The following is a 23313-nucleotide window of genomic DNA, read 5'->3' as shown; positions in this document are numbered from 1 at the left end:
CAGTAAAACTGAAAAACAGCTTCTTCTTGAAGACTGTGCAAGTATTATGGACTATCAATGTCACTTGTAAATATGTGATTTAAAAAAAATTAGCTGTGTTGTAATTTAATTGTAAATATAAGCTTTGCATGGACTGGAGTAGCACTACAGTCCTGTTGTCTTGAGCAATGAGAATAAAGTTCTATTCTCTTCTAATTTCTGTCCTTTAGAATTACAAATTTTTGCATTATCTTAAAAACTACTAATGATTAGCCAACTTTTTGCTTAATGGCACACATGTCAGAGTGTATTTTTACCTGTTTGTATATTGTTAAATAAAAACTATTAAAAAATGTGACTTTTACTATTTGGCCTGCTAATACCGAGAGTTGTGATTGGGTGGCAACCAACCGACTTTATGACATCACAGGTGTTACACCTAGAATTCCCATTGACAGGAACCCATTCAGAAAAATGAGTGGTGGTGGGGGTGGGGGGTGGAGGACACACTCATCGCAGGGATTATTAACTCTTTGTGGGAAACCTTGCTTAAAGTCAGCAGAGAGTACCGCTACTATATGTATGTTTTGAGCTGAGAAGAAGTTATATGGAAAATACAAAAATGAAACAGCTGAAGAATTAGGTGAAGTAAAAGAAGTAGATCATGGAGTCACCTTTTAATTTATTTATTGAGATGCAGCACCTTTCCATCAATTTGAGCCTCACCACCTTGTAATCCCCCAGTTTAATCCTAGCATAATCACAGGACAATTTACAATAACCAATTAACCTAACCACTGGTACGTTTTTAGAATGAGGGAGGAAACTGGAGAACCTGGAAGAACCCACACAGTCACAGGGAGAACATACAAACTCCTTACAGGCAGCAGTGGGAATCAAACCCTAGTCATCTGTACTGTTGAGCAATGTGCTAACCACTATACTATTGAGTCATAGAGCAATACAGCCAGGAACCAAGCCCTTCAGCCCAGCTTGTCCAGGCTGATTCACGTCTAAGCTAGCCCTATTCACCTATGTTTGGCCATATTCCATTAAACCAGTGGATTCTAACCATTTTTATGCCATGGACCAACACCGTTAAGCAAGAGATCTGTGGACCCCAGGCTGGGAGCCCCTGCTTTAACCTTTTCTTATCCAGGAACCTTTCTTCTAAATTGTCTTTTAAATCTTGAAATTTTAAATCTTAAATTTAAATCTTAAAGAATTTAAATCGCAAAATAATGAAGATCAAGCTTATATATTTCAGAACTCCAGAAATAGAGAATAAATAGAGGATGATCATGACTCAGGAAAGAATAATTGCATAATCATGGGTCAGATGTTCACTTTGTTATTGGGAAGATTGTTCATCCAGTATGTGCCGTGTCATGTGTCAGGGATGATCATGGTCTTTTTATAACCATGATTGTTCTTGGCAAACTTTTCTACAGAAGTGGTTTGCCATTGCTAACTTCTGTGCAGTATCTTTACAAGATGGGTGACTCCAGAGGTACTCTTCAGAGATTGTCTGCCTGGTGCCAGGACTTATGATATGTACCAGCTGCTCATACGACCATTCACCAGCTGCTCAGAATCCTCATATTAAACCCATTTGTTTTCTGAAAGGAGCAAACAATATTCACAGAGTCTGATTATGTAATTCTATGCTGACTTCTAGCCTAATCCCTGAAAGGGACAAGAGAAATTTCCATAATATTAGTGATATACGATATGAGGAATAGATCTTCAAGAAGAATTTGTAAAGTCACAGCTTTGTGTAATTATATCTACCGTGGTCTATACACCTCTTGTCCACTTCTCTCTGTTCTTTTCAAAGAACCCACAAAAATTGTAGTTATTCAAATATCAGTATAAATGGTCATCTAGCTATTGGGTTGCCATTTTCACTGTGTTATCTTCCCTATAGGGAATATATGTCTTTACCAAAGGAGGAGTACGGTGCTCCTTCCTTCTGCTAGCCTGCAGGTCAACCTTGGACAAAGTGGAGCACCTGCTTACCCTCTCCCAATCAGGGTCACATGAAGCCATGGGAGCAGGTGGTGGATGTCATATGAGCAATTGGTTCCGATCAGAAGCCCTAGTTATGCGACCACTGACTCCAGGCAGACAATCTCTGAAGAGTACTAATAATGGCTGGGGCCACCCATCTTGCAAAGATGCTGCGCAGAAGAAGGCAATGGCAAACCAGCATTGTAGAAAAATATGCCAAGTACAGTTATGGTCAAGTTCATGATCACCCATGTTATACTCATGGCACATAATGACTGAATGAACTATGTTATTCAGTTAATCCTTGCTCCTATGTCTTATGGTCTTATAATTCATAGTGTTAAGTGTAAATTTCCTACTATCATCTCAAGGCTGACTAGCTGCAGTGATGGAAGTTGGGTTACACATTTTTGCCTCAGTTGTCTTGTTTTTATGGGATGTAAACTGAAGCCCTAGAAATCATAAACTTCAGCTTTGCCGCTACTCTGCTGCACCTTAATATTAGTTCTGCAAGTGTGAAGTTTAGACCTTAGTGACTTGTTTTACCTATTGTTTTCTCCTATTCTGTCCCATGCCCACCTCTAGTGAAATAAAGCAGTCTGCCTTGAAAATTCTATTGGGTGGTATCTTTTTCACAGGCTCTGCACAATATGAGTTAACTAAGTTGTATTCCCTGATTTCCAGTTTGCTGAATTTTCTTCCAAGTTTCCTGTGTGGATAGCATTGTCACAATGTCTGTTATCCAAACAAGATATCTGGACATGTAAAGTCGTGTCACTGGCAAGATGAATGGTTTGGACCACTTGTGCAAAAGGCTTCACAATGAACGTAGGGCAGCCCACAGCAGATAATTGGGACCCCTCCTCACTCTTCCCTGATGCTTCAAACTGACCATCATCTGGACGGAGGGACTCTTACACTCGGGCTACTTTATCAGGAACAGGTAGTGGAACCCAGTGCGGCTTTTTGCTGCTGCAGTCTGTCCACTTCAAGTTTCAACATGCTGTGTGCCCACAGATGCTCTTCTGCAAACCACTGTTGTAACATATGATTATTTGAGTTACTGTCACCTTCCTGTCAGGCCATTCTCCTCTGACCTCTCTCATTAACAAGGCATTTGTACCCACAGAACTGCCGCTCACTTCACTGGATGTTTTTCTGTTTTTTTTGCACCTTTCACTGTGATAACTGGACTGTTGTGAGTGAAAATCCCAAGAGAGCAGCAGTTTCTGAGGCAATCAAACCACCCCGATTGGCACCATCCATTCCTTGGTCAAAGTCACTTAGATCAGATGACTTCTTCATCCTGATGTTTGACCATGTCTGCATGCTTGTATGCATTGAGTTGCTGCCACATGATTGGCTGATTCGATATTTGCATCAGTGAGTAGATAGATGTATGGGTGTGTACCCAATAAAGAGGCCACTGAGTGCATAGACTGTGCACTAACAATGTGAGTGGCTTGGGCCATTTGTGCAAAAGGATTCACAAAGGTTAACTTTGAGGAGATGCGAAGGGATTTAGAGAGAGTGGATTGGGTCAAGTTGTTTTATGGGAAGGATGTAATAGAGAAATGGAGGTCATTTAAGGGTGAAATTATGAGGGTACAGAATCTTTATGTTCCTGTTAGGTTGAAAGGAAAGGTTAACGGTTTGAAAGCACCATGGTTTTCAAGGGATATTAGAAATTTGGTTCGGAAAAAGAGGGATGTCTACAATAGATATAGGCAGCATGGAGTAAAGGAATTGCTAGAGGAATATAAAGAATGTAAAAGGAATCTTAAGAAAGAGATTAGAAAAGCTAAAAGAAGATACGAGGTTGGTTTGGCAAATAAGGTGGAAGTAAATCCGAAAGGTTTCTACAGTTATATTAAAAGCAAGAGGATAGTGAGGGATAAAATTGGCCCCTTAGAGAATCAGAGTGGTCAGCTATGTGTGGAGCTGAGGGAGATGGGAGAGATTTTGAACGATTTCTTCTCTTCGGTATTCACTAAGGAGAAGGATATTGAATTGTGTAAGGTGTGGGAAACAAGTAAGGAAGTTATGTAACCTATGACAATTAAAGAGGTGGAAGTACTGGCGCTTTTAAGAAATTTAAAAGTGGATAAATCTCCGGATCCTGACAGGATATTCCCCAGGACCTTGAGGGAAGTTTGTGTAGAAATAGCAGGAGCTCTGAGGGAGATCTTTAAGATGCCATTAGAAACGGGGATTGTGCCGGAGGATTGGCGTATTGCTGATGTGGTTCCATTGTTTAAAAAGGGTTCTAGAAGGAAGCCTAGCAATTATAGACCTGTCAGTTTGACATCAGTGGTGGGTAAATTAATGCAAAGTATTCTTAGAGATAGTATTAATAATTATCTGGATAGACAGGATCTGATTAGGAGTAGCCAGCATGGATTTGTGCGTGGAAGGTCATGTTTGACAAACCTTATTGAATTTTTTGAAGAAGTTACGAGGAATATTGACGAGGGTAAGGCAGTGGATGTAGTCTATATGGACTTCAGCAAAGCCTTTGACAAAGTTCCACATGGAAGGTCAGTTAAGAAGGTTCAGTCATTAGGTATTAATGCTGGAGTAATAAAATGGATTCATCAGTGGCTAGATGGGAGATGCCAGAGAGTAGTGGTGGATAATTGTTTATCGGGATGGAGGCCGGTGACTAGCGGGGTGCCTCAGGGATCTGATTTGGGCCCAATGTTGTTTGTAATATACATAAATGATCTGGATGATGGGGTGGTAAATTGGATTAGTAAGTATGCCAATGATACTAAGGTAGGAGGTGTTGTGGATAATGAGGTGGGTTTTCAAAGCTTGCAGGGAGATTTATGCCGGTTAGAAGAATGGGCTGAATGTTGGCAGATGAAGTTTAATGCTGAGAAGTGTGAGGATCTACATTTTGGCAGGAATAATCCAAATAGAATATACAGGGTAAATGGTAGGGCATTGAGTAATGCAGAGGAACAGAGAGATCTAGGAATAACAGTGCATAGTTCCCTGAAGGTGGAGTCTCATGTAGATAGGGTGGTGAAGAAGGCTTTTGGAACGCTGGCCTTTATAAATCAAAGCATTGAGTACAGAAGTTGGAATGTAATGTTAAAATTGTACAAGGCATTGGTAAAGCCAAATTTAGAATATTGTGTGCAGTTCTGGTCACCAAATTATAGGAAAGATATCAATAAATTAGAGAGAGTGCAGAGACGATTTACTAGGATGTTACCTGGGTTTCAGCACTTAAGTTACAGAGAAAGGGTGAACAAATTAGGTCTCTATTCATTGGAGCATAGAAGGTAGAGGGGGGATTTGATCGAGGTATTTAAAATTTTGAGAGGGATAGATAGAGTTGACGTGAATAGACTGTTTCCATTGAGAGTAGGGGAGATTCAAACGAGAGGACATGATTTGAGAGTTAGGGGGCAGAAGCTTAAGGGAAACACGAGGGGGTATTTCTTTACTCAGAGAGTGATAGCTGTGTGGAATGAGCTTCCTGTAGAAGTAGTAGAGGCCAGTTCAGTTGTGTTATTTAAGGTAAAATTGGATAGGTATATGGACAGGAATGGAGTGGAGGGTTATGGGCTGAGTGCGGGTAGGTGGGACTAGGTGAGATTAAGAGTTCGGCACAGACTAGGAGGGCCGAGATGGCCTGTTTCCGTGCTGTGATTGTTATATGGTTATATAGTTATATGAACATGGGGCAACCCACGGCAGACTTTCGAGATCCCTCCTCACCCTTCCCCAATGCTTCAACCTGACCATACATTTAGGTAGAGGAAGGGATACTTATAATTTGCAAATGAATCATACATTGATTCACAGTAAGGATTAATGCACTTCTCCAGGCCTACAAAAATATCTTATGGATTGATAAATCTACCTTCTGTTTTGATGCATTTAACTTAATTTTTTTGCATATGTATTTATGAACATGCTTTCTAGACCTGCTGGAAAATATACTCCCAACTAACCAAAGATACAGATTGATCATTAAAGGAATCAGAATGAACTTAAAAAGGTACAACCCACCTGGCAAGAATCCACTCCACCTTTTTCTAAATTTCCTGCACAAAACATTGATGCATCAATGACACCATTGTAAGATCTCACTCTGTTACAAGATTGTTGCGAGATTAACTTGACAGATGCATCCAATAAATAATCTGAACTGTTCCCTGAAAAAAAGGAAAACTATTGTGTATAAGATGATGAGACACACGAGCAGAATTAGCTTAGTTGGCCCATCAAATCCGCTCTGCCATTCCGCCATAGCTGATTTAATAAACTTCTCAACACCATTTGCTTCCCTTCTCACCCTAACCTTTGATGCCTTGACTAATCAAGAACCTATCAACCTCTGCTTTCAGTATATTTAAAGACCTGGTCTCCACAACTGCATGTAGCAATGGATTCCACAGATTCTCCACTTTCTGTAGACATTCTAGAGAATTTCCTTCTCATCTCTGTTCTGAGGCTACATGCTCTGGTCCAGGACTTCCTCACTATATGAAACATCCTCTCCACATCCACTCTTACAAGTCCTTTCAATATTCAATAGGTTTCATTAAATCCCCCCACCCCATTATTTCAAACTCCAATGAGTACAGGTCCAGAGCCATAAATATTCTTCATATATTAACCCTTTCATTCCCAGAATAATTCTCATAATGCTCCCCGCTCCAAAGCTAACACACCTTTTAGATAAGGGGTCCAAAGCTGCTCACAATACTCCAAGTGCAGTCTGACCAATGCCTTATGTAATGCCCTAGTTAGGATTTCTATTTCTATGCTGCAGAAATTTCACTTCAGCAGTTTTCTACAAAAGCTGTGTGTCCTGCTGCTAGAATGTTTTGGTTTCAGCTAAAGATAACAAGCCCTGCAGTTCAACTTAGGAATGTAGTGTTAGCCAATTAGGATGGTGGGATCTGGAGACAGTTATAGAGAGAGCAGGGCAGAGAGAGTTTTATGATGGTCAGTAATCTGGTTTAGGGACTTTTGGCTGTGGATAGGGACAGAAGGGATTATGCCAAAGAACGCCTTTGGAAGGAGAGTCCCTGTTGCAAGAAATGCATTGTGAAGATAAATGGCTCCAAGGAGCAAGTGCAATACTCCCGAGAGACAGAGCTAGTTTGCTTGAAATGGTCTTCAAAAATCTGGTGGGTGTTTTCACGCAGACTGCGGGTCCGGTGCGTGAGTAAGAGATACACACGAATATCCAGTTTTGGAAGACACAAGCTCCAACAGATTTATGCACATTGGACTGGCTTTTCTGTAATGGGCCCTTTCCTTTTCCTAATAACTCATTGAGAAAGCTGAAATGAGCAAATATGCTTTCTTTACAATTTTATGAGGTATACGATTTATTATTTATTGCCAATGGATAATTGTGTATGGGCAGTATTTACATAATATTTGCTCAACTTGTAGTTTCTTTAATCAGAACACCATGAAGTTCTTGTTTGGTTGAACCCCAAATCATATTGACTCTAGATGTATATTATTTATGAAAGATGGCCTTCTCACTGCCAAGTCATGGGACTGATAGCAGAGGAAGCTAATGAGTCAAGTTTGCATATGTGCCTGGTGAGGGGGTTACATTTATAAAACTTCAGCATTATATCTTTGCTCTTATATTTTAGTCCTCCCCAAATGAATGCTCGCATTGCATTTACCTTCCATACCACCGACTCAACCTGTTAGTTATTCTTGAGGGAATCCTGCACAAAGACTCCCAAGTCCGATTGCATCTATGATTTTTAAATTTTCACCATTTAGAAAATGGTCTACACTTTATACCAAAGTGCATGACCTTACACTATATTTGATCATCTACTTCTTTGCCCATGCTACCAATCTGTCTAAGTCCTTCTGCAGATTCCCTGCTTCTTCAACACTACCAGCCTCTCCATCTATCTTTGAATCGTTCGCAAACTTGATCACAAAGCTATCAATTCTGTCATCCAAATCATTGGCAGACAAAGTGAAAAGAATCAGCCCCAACACCAACCCCAGCACAACACCACTGGTCAACTGCAGCCATACAGAAAGGTCCCCTAATTATTCCCACTGTTTGCCTCTTACCAGTCAGCCAATCTTTGATCCATGTTGTTACCTTTCTTGTAATACCATGAGCTTTTATCTTGTTAAGCAGCCTCTTGTGCAATAGCTTGTCAAAGGCCTTCTGAAAATCCAAGTAAATAACATCCACTGATACACACAAAATGCTGGTAGAACGCAGCAGGTCAGGCAGCATCTATAGGGAGAAGCACTGTCGACGTTTCGGGCCGAGAACCTTCGTCAGGACTAATAGTATCTTCCATAGTGAAGACACATGCAAAATATTTATTAAATTCATCTGTCATAAATTAACTTATCCCCCCTGACTACCCCTCTGCATCATTTTCCAGTAGTCCAATTGTTTCTATTTTACTCATTCTATATATGAAAAAAATTGCTTCCTCTTTGATATTATTGGATAGCTTATCTTCATATTTCATATTTTCACTCCTTATGGCTTTCTTAGTTGCCTACTGCACTTTCAAAAGCTTCCCAGTTCTCTGGGTTCCCATTTTTTTGCTATGTTATATGCCCTCTCTTATGCTTTTATTCTGTGTGTGACCTCCCTTGTTAGGCATGGTTGCCTCATCCTCCATTTAGAATACTTCATTCTACTTTTCACTTTCAAAAATGCCTTCAAAAACTCTAGCCAGCATTGTTCTGCCATCATCCCTGCTAGTGTTCCCTTGCAATCAACCTTGGCCAGATCCTCTCTCATGCTTCTGTAATGCACTTTACTCCACTGGGATACTAATACTTCTGACTTTATATTCTACCTCTCAAACTGCAGGTTGAATATCATATTATCATTGTCTCCTAAGGGTTCCTTTGCCTTAAGCTCCCTAATCAAACTGGTTTATTACACATCACCCAATCCAGAATTGCCTTTGCCCTATTGAACTCAACTACAAGTAGCTCTAAAGAGCCTTCTCATAGACTTTTTACAAATTCATGGGTTCCAGCACCACCCAGATTTTCCAATCTACCTATATATTGAAATTTCCAATGACTATCATAACATTGCCTTTTTACAACCCTTTTCTATCCTACATCCTGTCTATTATACAGAACCCTGTATAAAACTTCCATCAGGGTCTTTTTACTCTGGCAGTTTTGTAACTCTCTCGACAAGGATTCTACACCTTCTGATCCTATGTCACCTCTTCCTAAGGATTAAAATTTTTTTTAATTGAATTTTCAAATAGGTTACAGAAAGAAAAAAATTATCAACCCTTCTCCCCTCCCCTTAATCCTCCCCCAACATATCCCTATAGAAAAAAAAGAGAAGAAAAAAGAAAGAAAGAAAGAAAGAAAGAAAGAAAGAAAGAAAGAAAGAAAGAAAAAAGAAAGAAAAGAATGCCTGGATATCGGAAGATCCCCACATGCTCCATGGAGTTCATAATAGCTTTAATACGTATATTTATTTCTTTCCCCAGATAACCAATAATTTTATCTTATTTTATCTTCGGATTTAATCCTATCTTTTGTAAATAAGGGCGCCAAATTTTCAGAAATATTTCATATTTATCTCTTAAATTACGTAATTTTTTCATGTGGAATGCAACTAAAAATTTCATTCTTCTAATGATCTATACTTAAGTATGAATCTGATTTCCAAGTAACTGCAGTAGCCTTTTTGGCTACTGGCAATGCAATTTTTATGAATTCTTTCTGATATTTATTCAATTTGGATTTCAATTTTATCCCTTCAATATTGCCTAGTAAAAATAATGTTGGATTATATGGAAGTTGTATTCCAATAATTTGCTCCAGTAAAACTCTTAAATTTGTCCAAAAAGCTTGAATTTCAAAACAAGACCAAGTTTTTCTTTTCACCGGTCCATTAAGCCCATTAACATTAAAACTTTAAAAATTCAGTAAATTAGTCATTATTTTTAACCGGGTTACTCCAGTCTATAATAATTCATAATATTTCAACTCTCATAGTACCTTGGGGAATTATTTTAAAATTCTCCATGTTGCTATGTGTCTCCCCTCCGATCATCCAGGCAAAGAAAGAAAGATAAAAGAAAAATAGATTATAAAGAAAAAAAAATAACAAAAAACCCCACTGCTAATGTTGTGAATGAAAAAAAAACACAACATTACCCCCCTCTGTTGTACGGGTCACAGCAAACGCCATGATTACACACGTGAATCCTGTAGCGATCAATCCGAAGTTACCCCAGCTCCCCCGTAACATGAAAAAGGTATATATAAGAGAAGAAAAAATAATATCACTACTCTCGATTAATATTTCTCAAATTTTTACCTTTCTCCCCCTGTATCATATAATTAAAAGTATATTTAAATATTCTTCTGTCCTTAATGTCCATCAACTCACTTCACTGTCCCCGTCTTCATCTTTAATCTGTTTCACTTTTAAATCTTTACTGTGTCTAGCGAATATCTGGGAGTTCTTGTGCAAACTCCTCTGCATCCCGTTGATCAGTAAAAAATCTTCTTTTTCCGTCATCCAAAAAAAATTATCAGTGTTGCCGGGTGGTGCAATATAAATTTATAACCCTTTTCCCATAAAACTTTTTTCGTTGGATTAAATTCCTTCTTTCCCTTCAAAAGGTCATAACTTATATCAGGATAGAAAAGAACTGCTTTCCCTTCTATCATCAATGGCTCATTTCTCTTTCTGCCACATTGGGCAGCCGCCTTCAGGATCTTTTCTTTATCTTGATATCTTAAGCATTTTATCAAAATTGGTCGTGGGTTTTGATCAGGTTGAGGTTTTGCTCTTAAGGCTCTGTGGACCGTTTCGATTTCAATCAACTGGGTTCCCTCTTCCATTTCCAAATTCTCTGGGATCCATTTTTGAAAAAAATTTATTGGATCCTCTCCCTCTATCCCTTCTTTAAGACCAACAATTTTAATATTATTTCGTCTACTAAAATTTTCAAGCATGTCTATTTTTTCCAACAGTCATTTTCTTTCTGATGTCCAGGCAAGAATATTATCTTCCATTTTATTCACTCTCTCAATAGTGTCTCCCATTATTTCTTCCAGCTTTTTAACTTTCTTGTCCATTTTCTCCTGTTTTTTCACCATTTTATCAAACATAATCTTCATATTTTTAATATCTTCTTTTATTATTTTTAATGTTTTTAATTCTTTTAATTCATGCATTATTTGTGCCAAAGCTTCTCTTATGTCTCCAGAATATCTTACACCTCCAACCTCTTCCTGTTGTTCTTCTTTTGCCTCCTCATCTTCATCTGTATGTTCCAGAGAATCCGAATCCACCTCGGATTCATTTTCACTCCCACTTCCAATTGTAGCTGGGATTTGTAGTTCACGTTGCTCATGATTGTGCATGCCCCTTCCTGCGCGCATGCAGAGTTCCTGTTGTTCCTTCTGGGAGACTGTTGATGTTGCCACCGATTCCTGTTCTGTATCGCTGGAGGTGAGATGCACTTGAATCCGAGGCTCCTTCATGGTGGCCGGCCCAGCTTGTACTGTCTTCAAAGTGGTAGTTTTCTTCTGTGTCTGTTTAGGAGGCATATCTAAGGAAAATCCTGAGTAGTTTAAATGTAGTTTTTAGAAAATATTTACTAACTTTTCTTCACTTAAACATTAATTTATTAGTTTTTTATGGGAGAGCTGGACTTCCACGTCTCGATCCTACGTCATCACGTGATGTCCCCCCCTCTTTCTAAGGATTTGATTTCATTTTTAACCATAGAGCTGTGTCACACCCTCTGCCTGTCTTTTCAATACAATGTGTATTCTTGGATGTTAAGCTCCCAACTATGCTCTTTTTTCAGCCACGACTCAGTGATGCCCACAATGTTGTACTTGCCGACCTCTAATTTTGCTACAAGTTTATCTACAATATTCTGTATACTGCCTGCATTCATATGTAACACCTTCAGTCCTGTATTGATCAGCCTTTTTGATTTTACCCCCATGTGAATTTCAACTCATCCTGCCAACTGCAATTTCTCCCTATCCTCTGCCGGTCCTTCCTCATGGTCTTATTGCAGAATGCATCAAATTGTTTACCAACTGCCCCATCCTCAGCCCTGTCACTCTGCTTCCCATTATCCTGCCAAGTTAGTTTAAACCTTCCCCAACAGTTCTAGCAGACCTGCCCAGAAGTATATCGGCTCCCCTCAGATTCAGGTGTAACCCATCCTTTTTGTACAGGTCATATCTTGCCCAGAAGAGATCCCAATGAACCAAAGATCTGAAGTTCTACCTCCTTGCACCAATTCATCGGAGCTCAATAGTTGATATTTTGAGCAAAAAAATCTTTCATCAGGACGCAACAGTCGATGTTTCAGGCTGAGACCTTTAGTTGAACTGTCAACTGCTCACACAAAATGCTGGTGGAACACAACAGGCCAGGCAGCATCTATAGGGAGAAGAGCTGTCGAAGTTTCGGGCTGAGACCCTTCGTCAGGACTAACTGAAAGGAAAGATAGTAAGAAATTTGAAAGTAGTGGGGGGAGAGGGAAATGTGAAATGATAGGAGAAGACCGGAGGGCGAGGGATGAAGCCTCTGCTTTCCGAAAACTCTGCTCTCCGCTCCCTCCGCACCAATCCCAACCTCACTATAAAACCTGCTGATAAGGGGGGAAGCTGTTGTTGTCTGGCGTACTGACCTCTACCTGGCCGAGGCTCAGCGACAACTCTCTGATACCTCCTCTTATTTACCGCTTGATCATGACCCCACTAAGGAGCACCAGGCCATTGTCTCCTATACCATCACCAACCTTATCAGCTCTGGGGATCTCCCATCCACTGCCACCAACCTCATAGTCCCCACACCCCCCACCTCCCGTTTCTACCTCCTACCCAAGATCCACAAACCTGCCTGTCCAGGTAGATCTATTGTCTCAGCTTGTTCCTGCCCCACTGAACTCATTTCTGCATACCTTGACACTGTCTTATCCCCCCCTTGTTCAATCTCTTCCCACCTAAGTTTGTGACACTTCTCATGCTTTGAATTTTTTCAATGATTTTAAGTTCCCTGGCCCCCACCGTCTTATTTTCACCATGGACATCCAGTCCCTATATACCTCTATCCCCCACTGAGATGGTCTCGAAGCTCTTCGCTTTTTTTTGGATTCCAGACCTAACCAATTCCCCTCTACCACCACTCTCCTCCACTAGCGGAATTAGTTCTTACTCTCAATAATTTTTCCTTTGGCTCCTCCCAGTTCCTCCAAACCAAGGGTGTAGCCATGGGCACCCATATGGGTCCCAGTTATGCCTGCCTTTTTGTTGACTTTGTGAAACAGTCCATGTTCCAAGTCTATACCGGTATCCACCCCCCTCTTTTCCTTCGCTACATCGACGACTGCATTGGCGCTGCTTCCTGCACACATGCTGAGCTTGTTGACTTCATTAACTTTGACTCCAGCTTTCACCCTGCCCTCAAATTTACCTAGTCCGTTTCCGTCACCTCCCTCCCCTTTCTTGATCTTTCTGTCTCCATCTCACAGCTACCTGCACTATTCCTCTTCCCACCCTGTCTCTTGCAAAAAGGCTATCCCCTTCTCACAATTCCTCCGACTCCACTGCATCTGCTCTCAGGATGAGGCTTTTCATTCCAGGACGAAGGAGATATCTTCCTTTTTTAAACAAAGGGGCTTCCCTTCGTCCATCATCAACTCTGCTCTCAAACGCACCTCTCCCATTTCCCACACATCTGCCCTCACCCCATCCATCCGCCACCCCACTCAGGATAGGGTTCCCCTTGTCCTTACCTACCACCCCCCCAGCCTCCAGGTCCAACGTATAATTCTCCGTAACTTCCGCCACCTCCAACGGGATCCCACTACCAAACACATTTTTCCCTCCCTCCCCTTTCTGCTTTTTGCAGGGATCGCTCCCTACACGACTCCCTTGTCCACTCGTCTGCCCCATCCTTTCCCACCGATCTCCCTCCTGGCACTTATCCTTGTAAATGGAACAAGCGCTACATCTGCCCTTACACTTCCTCTCTCACCACCATTCAGGGCCCCAGACAGTCCTTCCAGGTGAGGCGACACTTCACCTGTGAGTCGGCTGGTGTGGTATACTGTGTCCGGTGCTCCTGGTGTGGCCTTTTATATATTGGTGAGACCCAACGCAGACTGGGAGACCGTTTCGCTGAACATCTACACTTGGTCCACCTGAAAAAGCAGGATCTCCCAGTGGCCACGTATTTTAATTCCACGTCCCATTCCCATTCTGATATGTCTATCCATGGCCTCCTCTATTGTCAAAATGAATCCAAATTCAGGTTGGAGGAACAACATCTTATATTCCGGCTGGGTAGCCTCCAACCTGATGGCATGAACATCGACTTCTCTAACTTCCGTTAATGCCCCTCCTCCACTTCTTACCCCATCCCTGACATATTTAGTTATTTGCCTGTTCTCCATCTCCCTCTGGTGCTCCCCCACCCCTCCCGTTCTTTCTCCTGAGGCCTCCCATCCCATGATCCTTTCCCTTCTCCAGCTCTGTATCACTTTTGCCAATCACCTTTCCAGCTCTTAGCTTCATCACACCCCCTCCGGTCTACTCCTATCATTTCGTATTTCCCCTCTCCCCCCCACTACTTTCAAATCTCTTACTATCTTTCCTTTCGCTTAGTCGTGACGAAGGGTCTTGGCCCGAAACGTCGACAGCTCTTCTCCCTATAGATGCAGCCTGGCCTGCTGTGTTCCACCAGCATTTTGTGTGTGTTGTTGTTTGAATTTCCAGCATCTGCAGATTTCCTCATGTCAACTGTTCACTCTTTTTCTGTAGATGCTACCTGGCCTGCTGGGTTTCTCCAGCATTTTGTGTGTTTTGCTCGCTCTGATGAGTCTTGTCTGGGTGGGTATTGGATTTTAAACACCGAACTTTCACATTTATTATGAAAAACAGAACATGATGCATTTGATTACCTGATTCTGTTACACCCCATCCTGAAATGTAGCACGACAAGTTGAGAGGTGGATTGCTAACTGGTAAACATACTGTTTTGACATATTTGGTTTCATTGGCACACCATCCGTCAATACTTTTCAACTTTATTAAGGCTGAAAGATAAGTTTTACTAGCTTAGGATTTCACAAACAAATTTATAACATATCTTTAGTGAGAATTTCTGTTCTGAGTTGTTAATAATTTTCTTAGAATTAGTCACGGTGAAACTTCATGACTGCTTATAACTTTGAAAAGGAGAAGTGGATTTAAAAAAAGGGAACCAAAACAAATTGTGAAAAACAAATCTATTCAGGGAATCATTAATAATAAAGCGAATCTTGTTTATGATTTAAACTTTGAATCTTGTGATAACAATACTGGGAGTTATAGCAGACTTAAGTTACAAAATTTGAAAAAAATTATAAAATTACTCTTAATTAATCAGGGACTGAGTAATTATAATTGGATCCAACCACCCAATTAATTTGACACTCTATAAAACTGGATGAGAAATAGACAAGAATACAAAAATTTTTCTTACCAATATCATTGTGTAAGGCACTGTCTGTCTCTTCATAGTTTGGATGTACAATGATTCTCTCAACATCAAACTGTTGTTCATTGAGTTCTATGTATTCTATATTATGTTTCCCGAGTAATATTTGATAATGCTTGGGTTGTAGGCTACAAATCATTGAGGAGTTAAAAATAAATATATTTTTATTGGAAATTAGTGCCCAAATTAGATTCTACTATGCATTCATTTCCATATCAGCCCATTGAACACAATATCTAAGCATTTGCAGGCAGGTAATTCAGAAGGCTTTCATGTAAAAAAAAATCTAGAGTATAGCTATCTATATTTTCTACTTGTTTTTATTTTACAAATTTCTCTATTTCATAGCAATTTTTGTAGGAAATACTTAACTATTACTTTGTGCTTTCAACATGCCATTAATTGATTGAGCTGGGATTTGTTTGAAATTCCCTCCAAAAGATTGACAAGTAATTCAAGATAAATAATGGTCATTGAACAGAATAATTTTTGCATTATTTTCCTCAGCCAACATTAATGCCAAGTTAGGGAACTGTGTCTTTTTCCTGAGAAATACTGAACAATTGTTGCTGATCTTGGGTAATCACACAGATTCTGGGAAATATTGTATACGCTGTTATATTCCGTAAGAAGATATGTGAATGATTTTCCTTTCCTAAACACAAAGAACTAGTAAGTGTCAGTATCTAGAATATATCACAAACACGAGAAAATCTGCAGATGCTGGAAATCTGAGCAACAAACTCGAAATGCTGGAGGAACTCAGCACTCTGGGCAGCATTTTGTGTGTATTACTTAGAATACGTAATAGTTAATGGCAAGTTGCACAAAAAAGTATTTTAAGTGTTACTTGAAGACTACAAGGGATTTGTTATAGCCAGGGGGCAGGTAATAGGGATAAGCTCTCTCTATTTATTCAATGTCCCAAATGGTGTGCACCTCAAATATCCCCTGACAGCCAAGTCCGGCTCCTGGCCTAAGACCAGCGGAACCAGTTCTACTGACAGGAGAAGGGGAAAAGGTGGGTTAATGTTTGTGTAAAACCAGTTGCTTTGGGCAGATGGGGCTCGGCAGCCGTGGTTGGCAGCTTCTCTCAGAGAAGGAAAACTCTGATCTCAAGCCTCCGCTGCCTGGCGCTATACCCACGCATTGGGAAAAAATTAGGAGTAAATACCAAGGAGACATCCAGAGTTGAAGTGCCCAAGACAGTCCTATGTTGGGTTCAACGCCGATTGGCAACTCCTGCAACACCACTGGTGCCAAACTCTCTGCCGTTCCTTTGGATCAGCGCTTCCTAATCCAGGGTCCACAGACCCCTTGGTTAATGGTAAGGGTCCACGTCATTAAAAAAAAATGATTTTTGATTCATTAGCTGAGTGGAGAGGGGGTGTCTGCTACATGTGTAACAACGTGCTTTCCCTGGCTTTCAGACTGGCTTGTGTATTACGTAGACTGCTGGGACGTAACATCCATGCTCACCCCCAACCAACTGAGGTCTTTTCAATGTTATATAGCATTCGCACAGTTTAAGTAGAGGAATTCAAATCATATCTACATTAAAAAGAAGTTCAAGTATCAAAGGAGCATCAGTTGAATCAGCTGTCAACTGTATTCATTTTTTGGATGAATTTTAATTGAAGGAACTGTGTCACAAACTACAGGAGATTTACTCCACACTACAAGAATGGATTCATATCTTTGTGCATTCATTGTTATTCTGAATTTCATTGGACGAAACAATTCAGAGGATGGGCTTCTGGAATAGATTTCAGTTCAACTCCTTCTCTTAAACCAAATTCAACACAGTTTGATTCCCTGCACTTGGTGCAGCTCTACTTTCACGGTGAGCTGAAGAACTGTTGGGTAGTGAAGACAGAAAAGACCCTTCATCCACACACAATTTCTATCAGCCTTTTCAGTTTATTATCTGGTGAGGAAATTATGTTGACAAAGATTTATCTCTGGAAATAACTAATGTCACGCAAACCAGCACCTGGCACTTAGACAGCTGTCCGAAAGACAGTCACACCAAGCAGTCATAAGAACGGTGTTGGGTCTCTCTAATGTAGCTTTCTCGAACATTCATGCCACTTGGTAACCTTAAGCTTTATGTTGCCTATCATATCACACCCACTCTGCCCTAGCTAGTCCAGAGCCACTTGCTCTGTTGCAAAAGTGCATGCCTGTCCTTTGGAATGTATTCAATGATTTCTGATTTTATCTAAGATTTCCAGCGTCTGCAATTTTATTTTTTATTTTTACCCAACTAGGTGTTTCTTTCAGTTAAAATAGAAACAGTGTAAAAAAATTAAAATTTATTTATGTTTTCCTGCACGATATAAATTATATTGGTTCTAGTTCCACATCCTTCAGATTATACAGTTACATTGATAATTTATGTTATCATACCTTGCTTCCAAGCAGTGAGCTGCCGTAAGAACCCAGCAAGGTGTAATCAAGGCCCCTCCACACAGATGTCCTTTTTCATAAATACCTACATGAGATTTTAGTTGTAAAGATGCTTGCCAAGGGTGTCTGCCAAGCAATGTCTTCCTTCCACCATAGATACGACTTATACTTTGCCTGGGACTCAATGCTTCGCCACAGCTTTCAAAGGTTTGTGGGAGCTCTGTTGCAGCAATGCTCTCGGTGACTATGTCAACCTCAGGCATGGTGGTATAATCTACATCAATTACAAAATGCTTTTCGTTACTAATAATTTTAATTCTAATCCTTGTCCAAACAACATATTCCTTGTCCCAGATACTGTTTGCAATGATTTGGTTAGAGTTCTCAACACTATCCCACCATAAGCATGTTATGACCAGCTTCCGAGGTTTGGACTCCCTGGATTATGGTAGTTGTCGTGGCCCTTTTAAAGATTCAGGACAGTCCCACCAGTTGGCAATCATGCTTTGGGTGCCAAGGATTGAGCATTTAAGGAGCACCTGAACTGAAGTTTGGTGCTCAATCATAAGCCTACTCGTGATCTCCTCTAATGTTTGTTTTGTGCTCAGATTCTCGATCCAGTTTGAAACCGTGTCTCGATTTTTGCCTTGGATACTCCAGTATTAGGGTCCAGACCATTCTCATCAAGTACTCTCGCCACAAAGCAAGCTTCCTTAACCTTACTCTACATTTCCTGAGTATTCTGACCAGAATAAGAATAAAGTGCATTTTAAATCTGAAACTTGGTTTGAAAGGGTTTGTTGAGATCCCAGTATGCAGACTAAGATCTTCATAGCCAAGTCTATACACCGTAAGCTAAGTGAAATTTCATTAACCTACATAAGGTTTGGAATTTTCTGCATATTAATATCTTTGAGGACCTAACCTGGTCCCAGCATATCAATGCAGCTAGAAAGAAGGCAAGACAGCGACTATATTTCATTAGGAGTTTGAGGAGATTTGGCGTGTCACCTAAAACACTTGCAAGTTTCTACAGGTGTACTGTGGAGAGCATTCTAACAAGCTGTATCACTGTCTGTTATGGGACAGTGGAGATGGGGGAGCTACTGCACAGGATTGAAGTAAAATTAGTCAGCTCCATCATGGGTACTAGCCTCCATAGTATCCAAGACATCTTTAAGGAATGGTGCCTCAAGAAGGCGGTATCCATCATTAAGGACCCCATCATCCAAGACATGCCCTCTTCTCATTGTTACTGTCAGGAAGGAAGTACTGAAACTTGAAGGCACACTCTCAGTGATTCAGGAACAGCTTCTTCCCCTCTACCAACAGATTTCTGAATGGACATTGAACCCATGAACACTATCTCACTACTTTGTTATTTCTGTTTTGCACTACTTATATAATTTAACTATTATATATATAGTGTGTGTGCATATTTACTGTAATTCACTGTTTTGTTTTCTATTATCATGTATTGCAATGTACTTCTGCTGCAAAGTTAACAAATTTCACGACATATGCCGATGATATTAAATCTGATTCTGATAAGGAATGAACTATTTAATGACATAACCTGGTAGAATAGAACTGAAACAAGTGAAAATCTGCAGGTGCTAGAAATCCAAGCAACATGAACAAAATGCTGGAGGAACTCAGCAGTCCAGGCAGCATCTGTGGAAAAGAGTAAACAGTCGATATTTTTGGTTGAGACCCTCCAGCAGGACTGGAGAAAAAAAGATTTGGAGTAGAGTTAAAAGGTGGGGGGGGGGGGGGCGGTGGGAAGGGAAGGAGAAACATAAGGTGATAGGTGAAACCAGGAGAGGGGAAAAGACAGGTGAAGTAAAGAGCTGGGAATTTGATTAGCGAAAGAGAGAAAGGGGGGACGAAATAGGAGAGGACAGAGGGCCTTGAAAGAAGAAAAGCATGGAGGGGCACCAGAGGGAGACGATGGGTGGGTAAAGAGATAAGGTGAGAAAGGGGATGGGGAATAGTGAAAGTGGCGGCAGGGAGGGGTGGTGGGGGGAGGAGGCCTTGGATAGACATATCAGAATGGGAATGGGAAGCGGAATTAAAACAGGTGGTCAGTGGGGGATCCTGCTTTCTCTGTGGACTGAGTGCAGGTACTTAGTGAAACTGTCTCCCAATCTGCATCAATTCTCCCTGACACACAGGAGGCCACACCGCGAGCATCGGACACAGTATAGGACCCCAACAGACTCACTGGTGAAGCGTTGCCTCAACTGGAAGGACTGTTTGGGACCCTAAATGGCATGAGGGAGGAGGTGTAGGGGAAGCTGTAGCACTTGTTCCACTTGCAAGGATAAGTGTCAGGAGGGAAATCAATAGGGAGGGACAAATGGAGAAGGGAGTCACATAGGGAGTGACCCCTACAGAAAGCAGAAAATGGTGAGGGGGGAGGGAAAGATGTACTTGGAGGTGGGATCCTTGGAGACAGTGGTAGTTGTGGAGAATTATGTGCTGGACGAGGAGGTAGCTGGGACGGTACATGAGGACAAGAGGAACTCTACCCCTGGTAGGGTGGTGGGAGGATGGGGTGAGAGCAGATGTGTGTGAAATAGAAGAGATGCAGTTGAGGGCAGCGTTGATGGTGAAGGAAGGGAAGCCCTTTCTTTAAAGAAGGGAGACATCTCTTTCATTCTGGAATGAAAGGCCTCATCCTGAGAGCAGATGCAGTGGAGTCAGAGCAATTGAGAGAAGGAAATAGAAGTTGTCAAGACAAGGAGATTGCAGTGGACAACAAGCACTTTGAGCATGGAATGGAAATTTTTCATTGTGAAGCAATGTAATAGATACCTTTTGATTCATCATGCTTGCAACTGTCTGAATTTTATTTAAACTTCTTTGCTCTAATTCCCTTAGATATGAATGGTATTAAAAATAAGATACTGAGAATGGAAATGGCAGTAGCCATGGGAGCACGGGTCCTTCTTGTTCTTCCTCTGCCATTCACTAACTGTTTGAATCACTGTCTTCCATAATTTTCTGATTCCCTTCTTGTCCAAAACTCTATTGATTATAGCTTTGAGTGAAATCAGCAACTGAGAACCCACAACTCCCTGATCTAGAGACGTCCAAGGGCAACTGTTTGAGAAGCTTTGCTTCGAAACCCAAAATGACTCATCCATTATCTTGAGACCATGGGGCCTGATGTGAATCTGCTCGAATTAACTTGTTTGCTCCGTGTATTCAAAGAACATTTGTTAGGAATATTTTTCTCCTGACCATATCTTTCATGCCACTGGATTTGTATATTCATTTTGGATTGTATGGATAAAATAAGGTTGTGCAGAGACAGATGCACACAAACAAAAGAGAAATCTGGAGCAGGTAGGGCAACAGATCCTGGAAAGGTGTAATAATAACAGAGTTGTCATAATGGGAGATTTTCAATTTCCCAAATATTGATTGGCATCTCCCTAGAGCGGGGGTCGGCAACCTGCGGCTCCCGAGCCATTTGTGGCTCTTTCACCTCTGTGCTGCGGCTCCCTGTGGCTTTGGGAAATAATTGGTCAGTATTTAATTAAAATGTATTTTATGTTAGTTTGTTAGCTTTTGAAATGTAATTCTAAATTTGATGATTATGGTGATCTTGTACAATCTAAGTGTGGCGACACATTTCCTGGCACATCCGAAACGGCTCACAATTAGCCAGCATTCCGGCTAAGGGAGATAGCCTACGGGGGTTTGTGAGTACGCGTCTTTTGCAGCATCTGCGTCCATGGGGGCTGGGTTGAGGGAGGCTTAAAAGCAAGGCTGTTTAGTTCAAATAAAGTTATTCGACTGCAGTTTACTGACTGCGTGAGCACACCGCTACAACGTGTTTTTATCGCTATTAATATACGTCACCACTGCCAATACCTGACACCCGCCAGTGCGCGATTTCTTTAATTTTTCGATCCAAGGTAAGCCAACTATGGAGAATTCTAAAAAAAGAAAAGTGACTGAAGAAAACAGAACGTTTAATGATACGTGGACAGATTCATTTGCTTTCACTGTTAATGAGAAACTAGCAAACAACAAAAAGTCAAATGTCGCAAGGCATTTCCAGAATAAACACGCAGCCTTTGCTCAAAAATATCCGGATGGAGATGAGAGAAAAAAAGCCGTTTCGGAACTGATGCGGAAGGTTGATCTGAGCAAAAATCATTTCCAGAAATGGATGAAGTCTGGAAAATCAACGACATACGCCAGTTATATTGCCGCTCAGGAAATAGTCAGGCACGGGAAGCAGTTTACAGATGGTGAATATATAAAAGAATCTTTCATTAAGATTTCAGAACATCTATTCACGGACTTTAAAAACAAGAGTGAAATTGTGCAGAAAATCAGGGATATGCCCCTCTCTGCAAAGACTGTCAAAGACAGAACCATAAAAATGGCAGAAGACATCACAAGACAGCAAATTAAAGACATCAATTCAGCTGTGGCCTACTCGATTGCCTGTGACGAGTCTAAAGACAAAGGTGATATTGAACAAATAGCGTTGTTCTGCCGGTATGTAAACTCTGCCGGGCCACAGGAAGAACTGATTGAGTTGATACCTCTAAAAGACCAAACACGGGGGGAGGACATCTGTGAGGCTGTCTTGAATTGTTTAAGAGTCAAAGGAATAAAGACCACCCATCTGGTGTCAGTAGCTACTGATGGGGCTCCGAATATGACGGGAACGCACAAGGGATTTGTGGCTTTACTGCAGAAGTCGCTGGACAGAAAGCTGCTGACTTTTCACTGCATCTTGCACCAAGAGGCACTGTGCGCTCAAACATTTCCTCCGGAATGCACAGAAGTAATGGATGTTGTCATTCAGATTGTCAATAAAATAATGGCAAAAAGTTTAAATCACCGTCAATTCCGTTTGTTACTGGACGAGCTGGAAAGCGAATATTCTGATCTCCTGCTGCACAACAAAGTCCAGTGGCTGTCAAGAGGGGAGGTGCTGAAACGCTTTGTCGCGCATCTGGAAGAAGTGAAAACTTTCCTGGGCAGCAAAGGGCTCACCTTTCCTGAGCTGGAACAGCCAGAGTGGCTGGAAAAGCTACACTTCATGGTAGACATGACAGCGCACCTGAACACGCTGAACACAGCTCTTCAGGGGAAAGGACGCACAGCCCTGCACATGTTGGAGGATGTCTTGGCATTCGAGCGCAAGTTGACAGTGCTTGCCAGAGATTTACAGAAAGGCACTTTGTCTCACTTCCCCAATTTGAGAGAGTTCAAACAAGCTCACGACATGATAAATTCGGAGTATTTACATTCTGCAATCATCGCAATGCAAACATCGTTTGGGAAACGCTTCTGTGAGTTCAGAGAGGAAAAAAACACATTATCCTTCCCGGTCACTCCCTTAAGCATCGATCCATCCCTACTGAATA

General features: G+C 41.1%; 1 protein-coding gene across 1 annotated transcript in view; it reads right to left on the bottom strand.

Moving 5' to 3' along the window:
• LOC132379794 (hyaluronan-binding protein 2-like) overlaps positions 1 to 23313 on the bottom strand; it is a 56130-nt gene that overhangs the window by 4510 nt on the left and 28307 nt on the right. Inside the window, exons 9-12 of the mRNA XM_059948077.1 lie at positions 17918 to 18191; positions 15494 to 15636; positions 14931 to 15065; positions 6013 to 6158 (exon numbers count right to left, since the gene is read on the bottom strand). Of these exons, the coding sequence (XP_059804060.1) occupies positions 6013 to 6158; positions 14931 to 15065; positions 15494 to 15636; positions 17918 to 18191 (698 nt within the window). The remainder of the gene's footprint in view (positions 1 to 6012; positions 6159 to 14930; positions 15066 to 15493; positions 15637 to 17917; positions 18192 to 23313) is intronic.

The sequence above is a fragment of the Hypanus sabinus genome, chromosome 22, assembly GCF_030144855.1.
Source record: "Hypanus sabinus isolate sHypSab1 chromosome 22, sHypSab1.hap1, whole genome shotgun sequence".
In the NCBI taxonomy this organism is placed as follows: Eukaryota; Metazoa; Chordata; class Chondrichthyes; order Myliobatiformes; family Dasyatidae; genus Hypanus; species Hypanus sabinus.
Note: the sequence above shows the minus strand (reverse complement) of the source record. Positions and strands in the feature narration are given on the sequence as shown.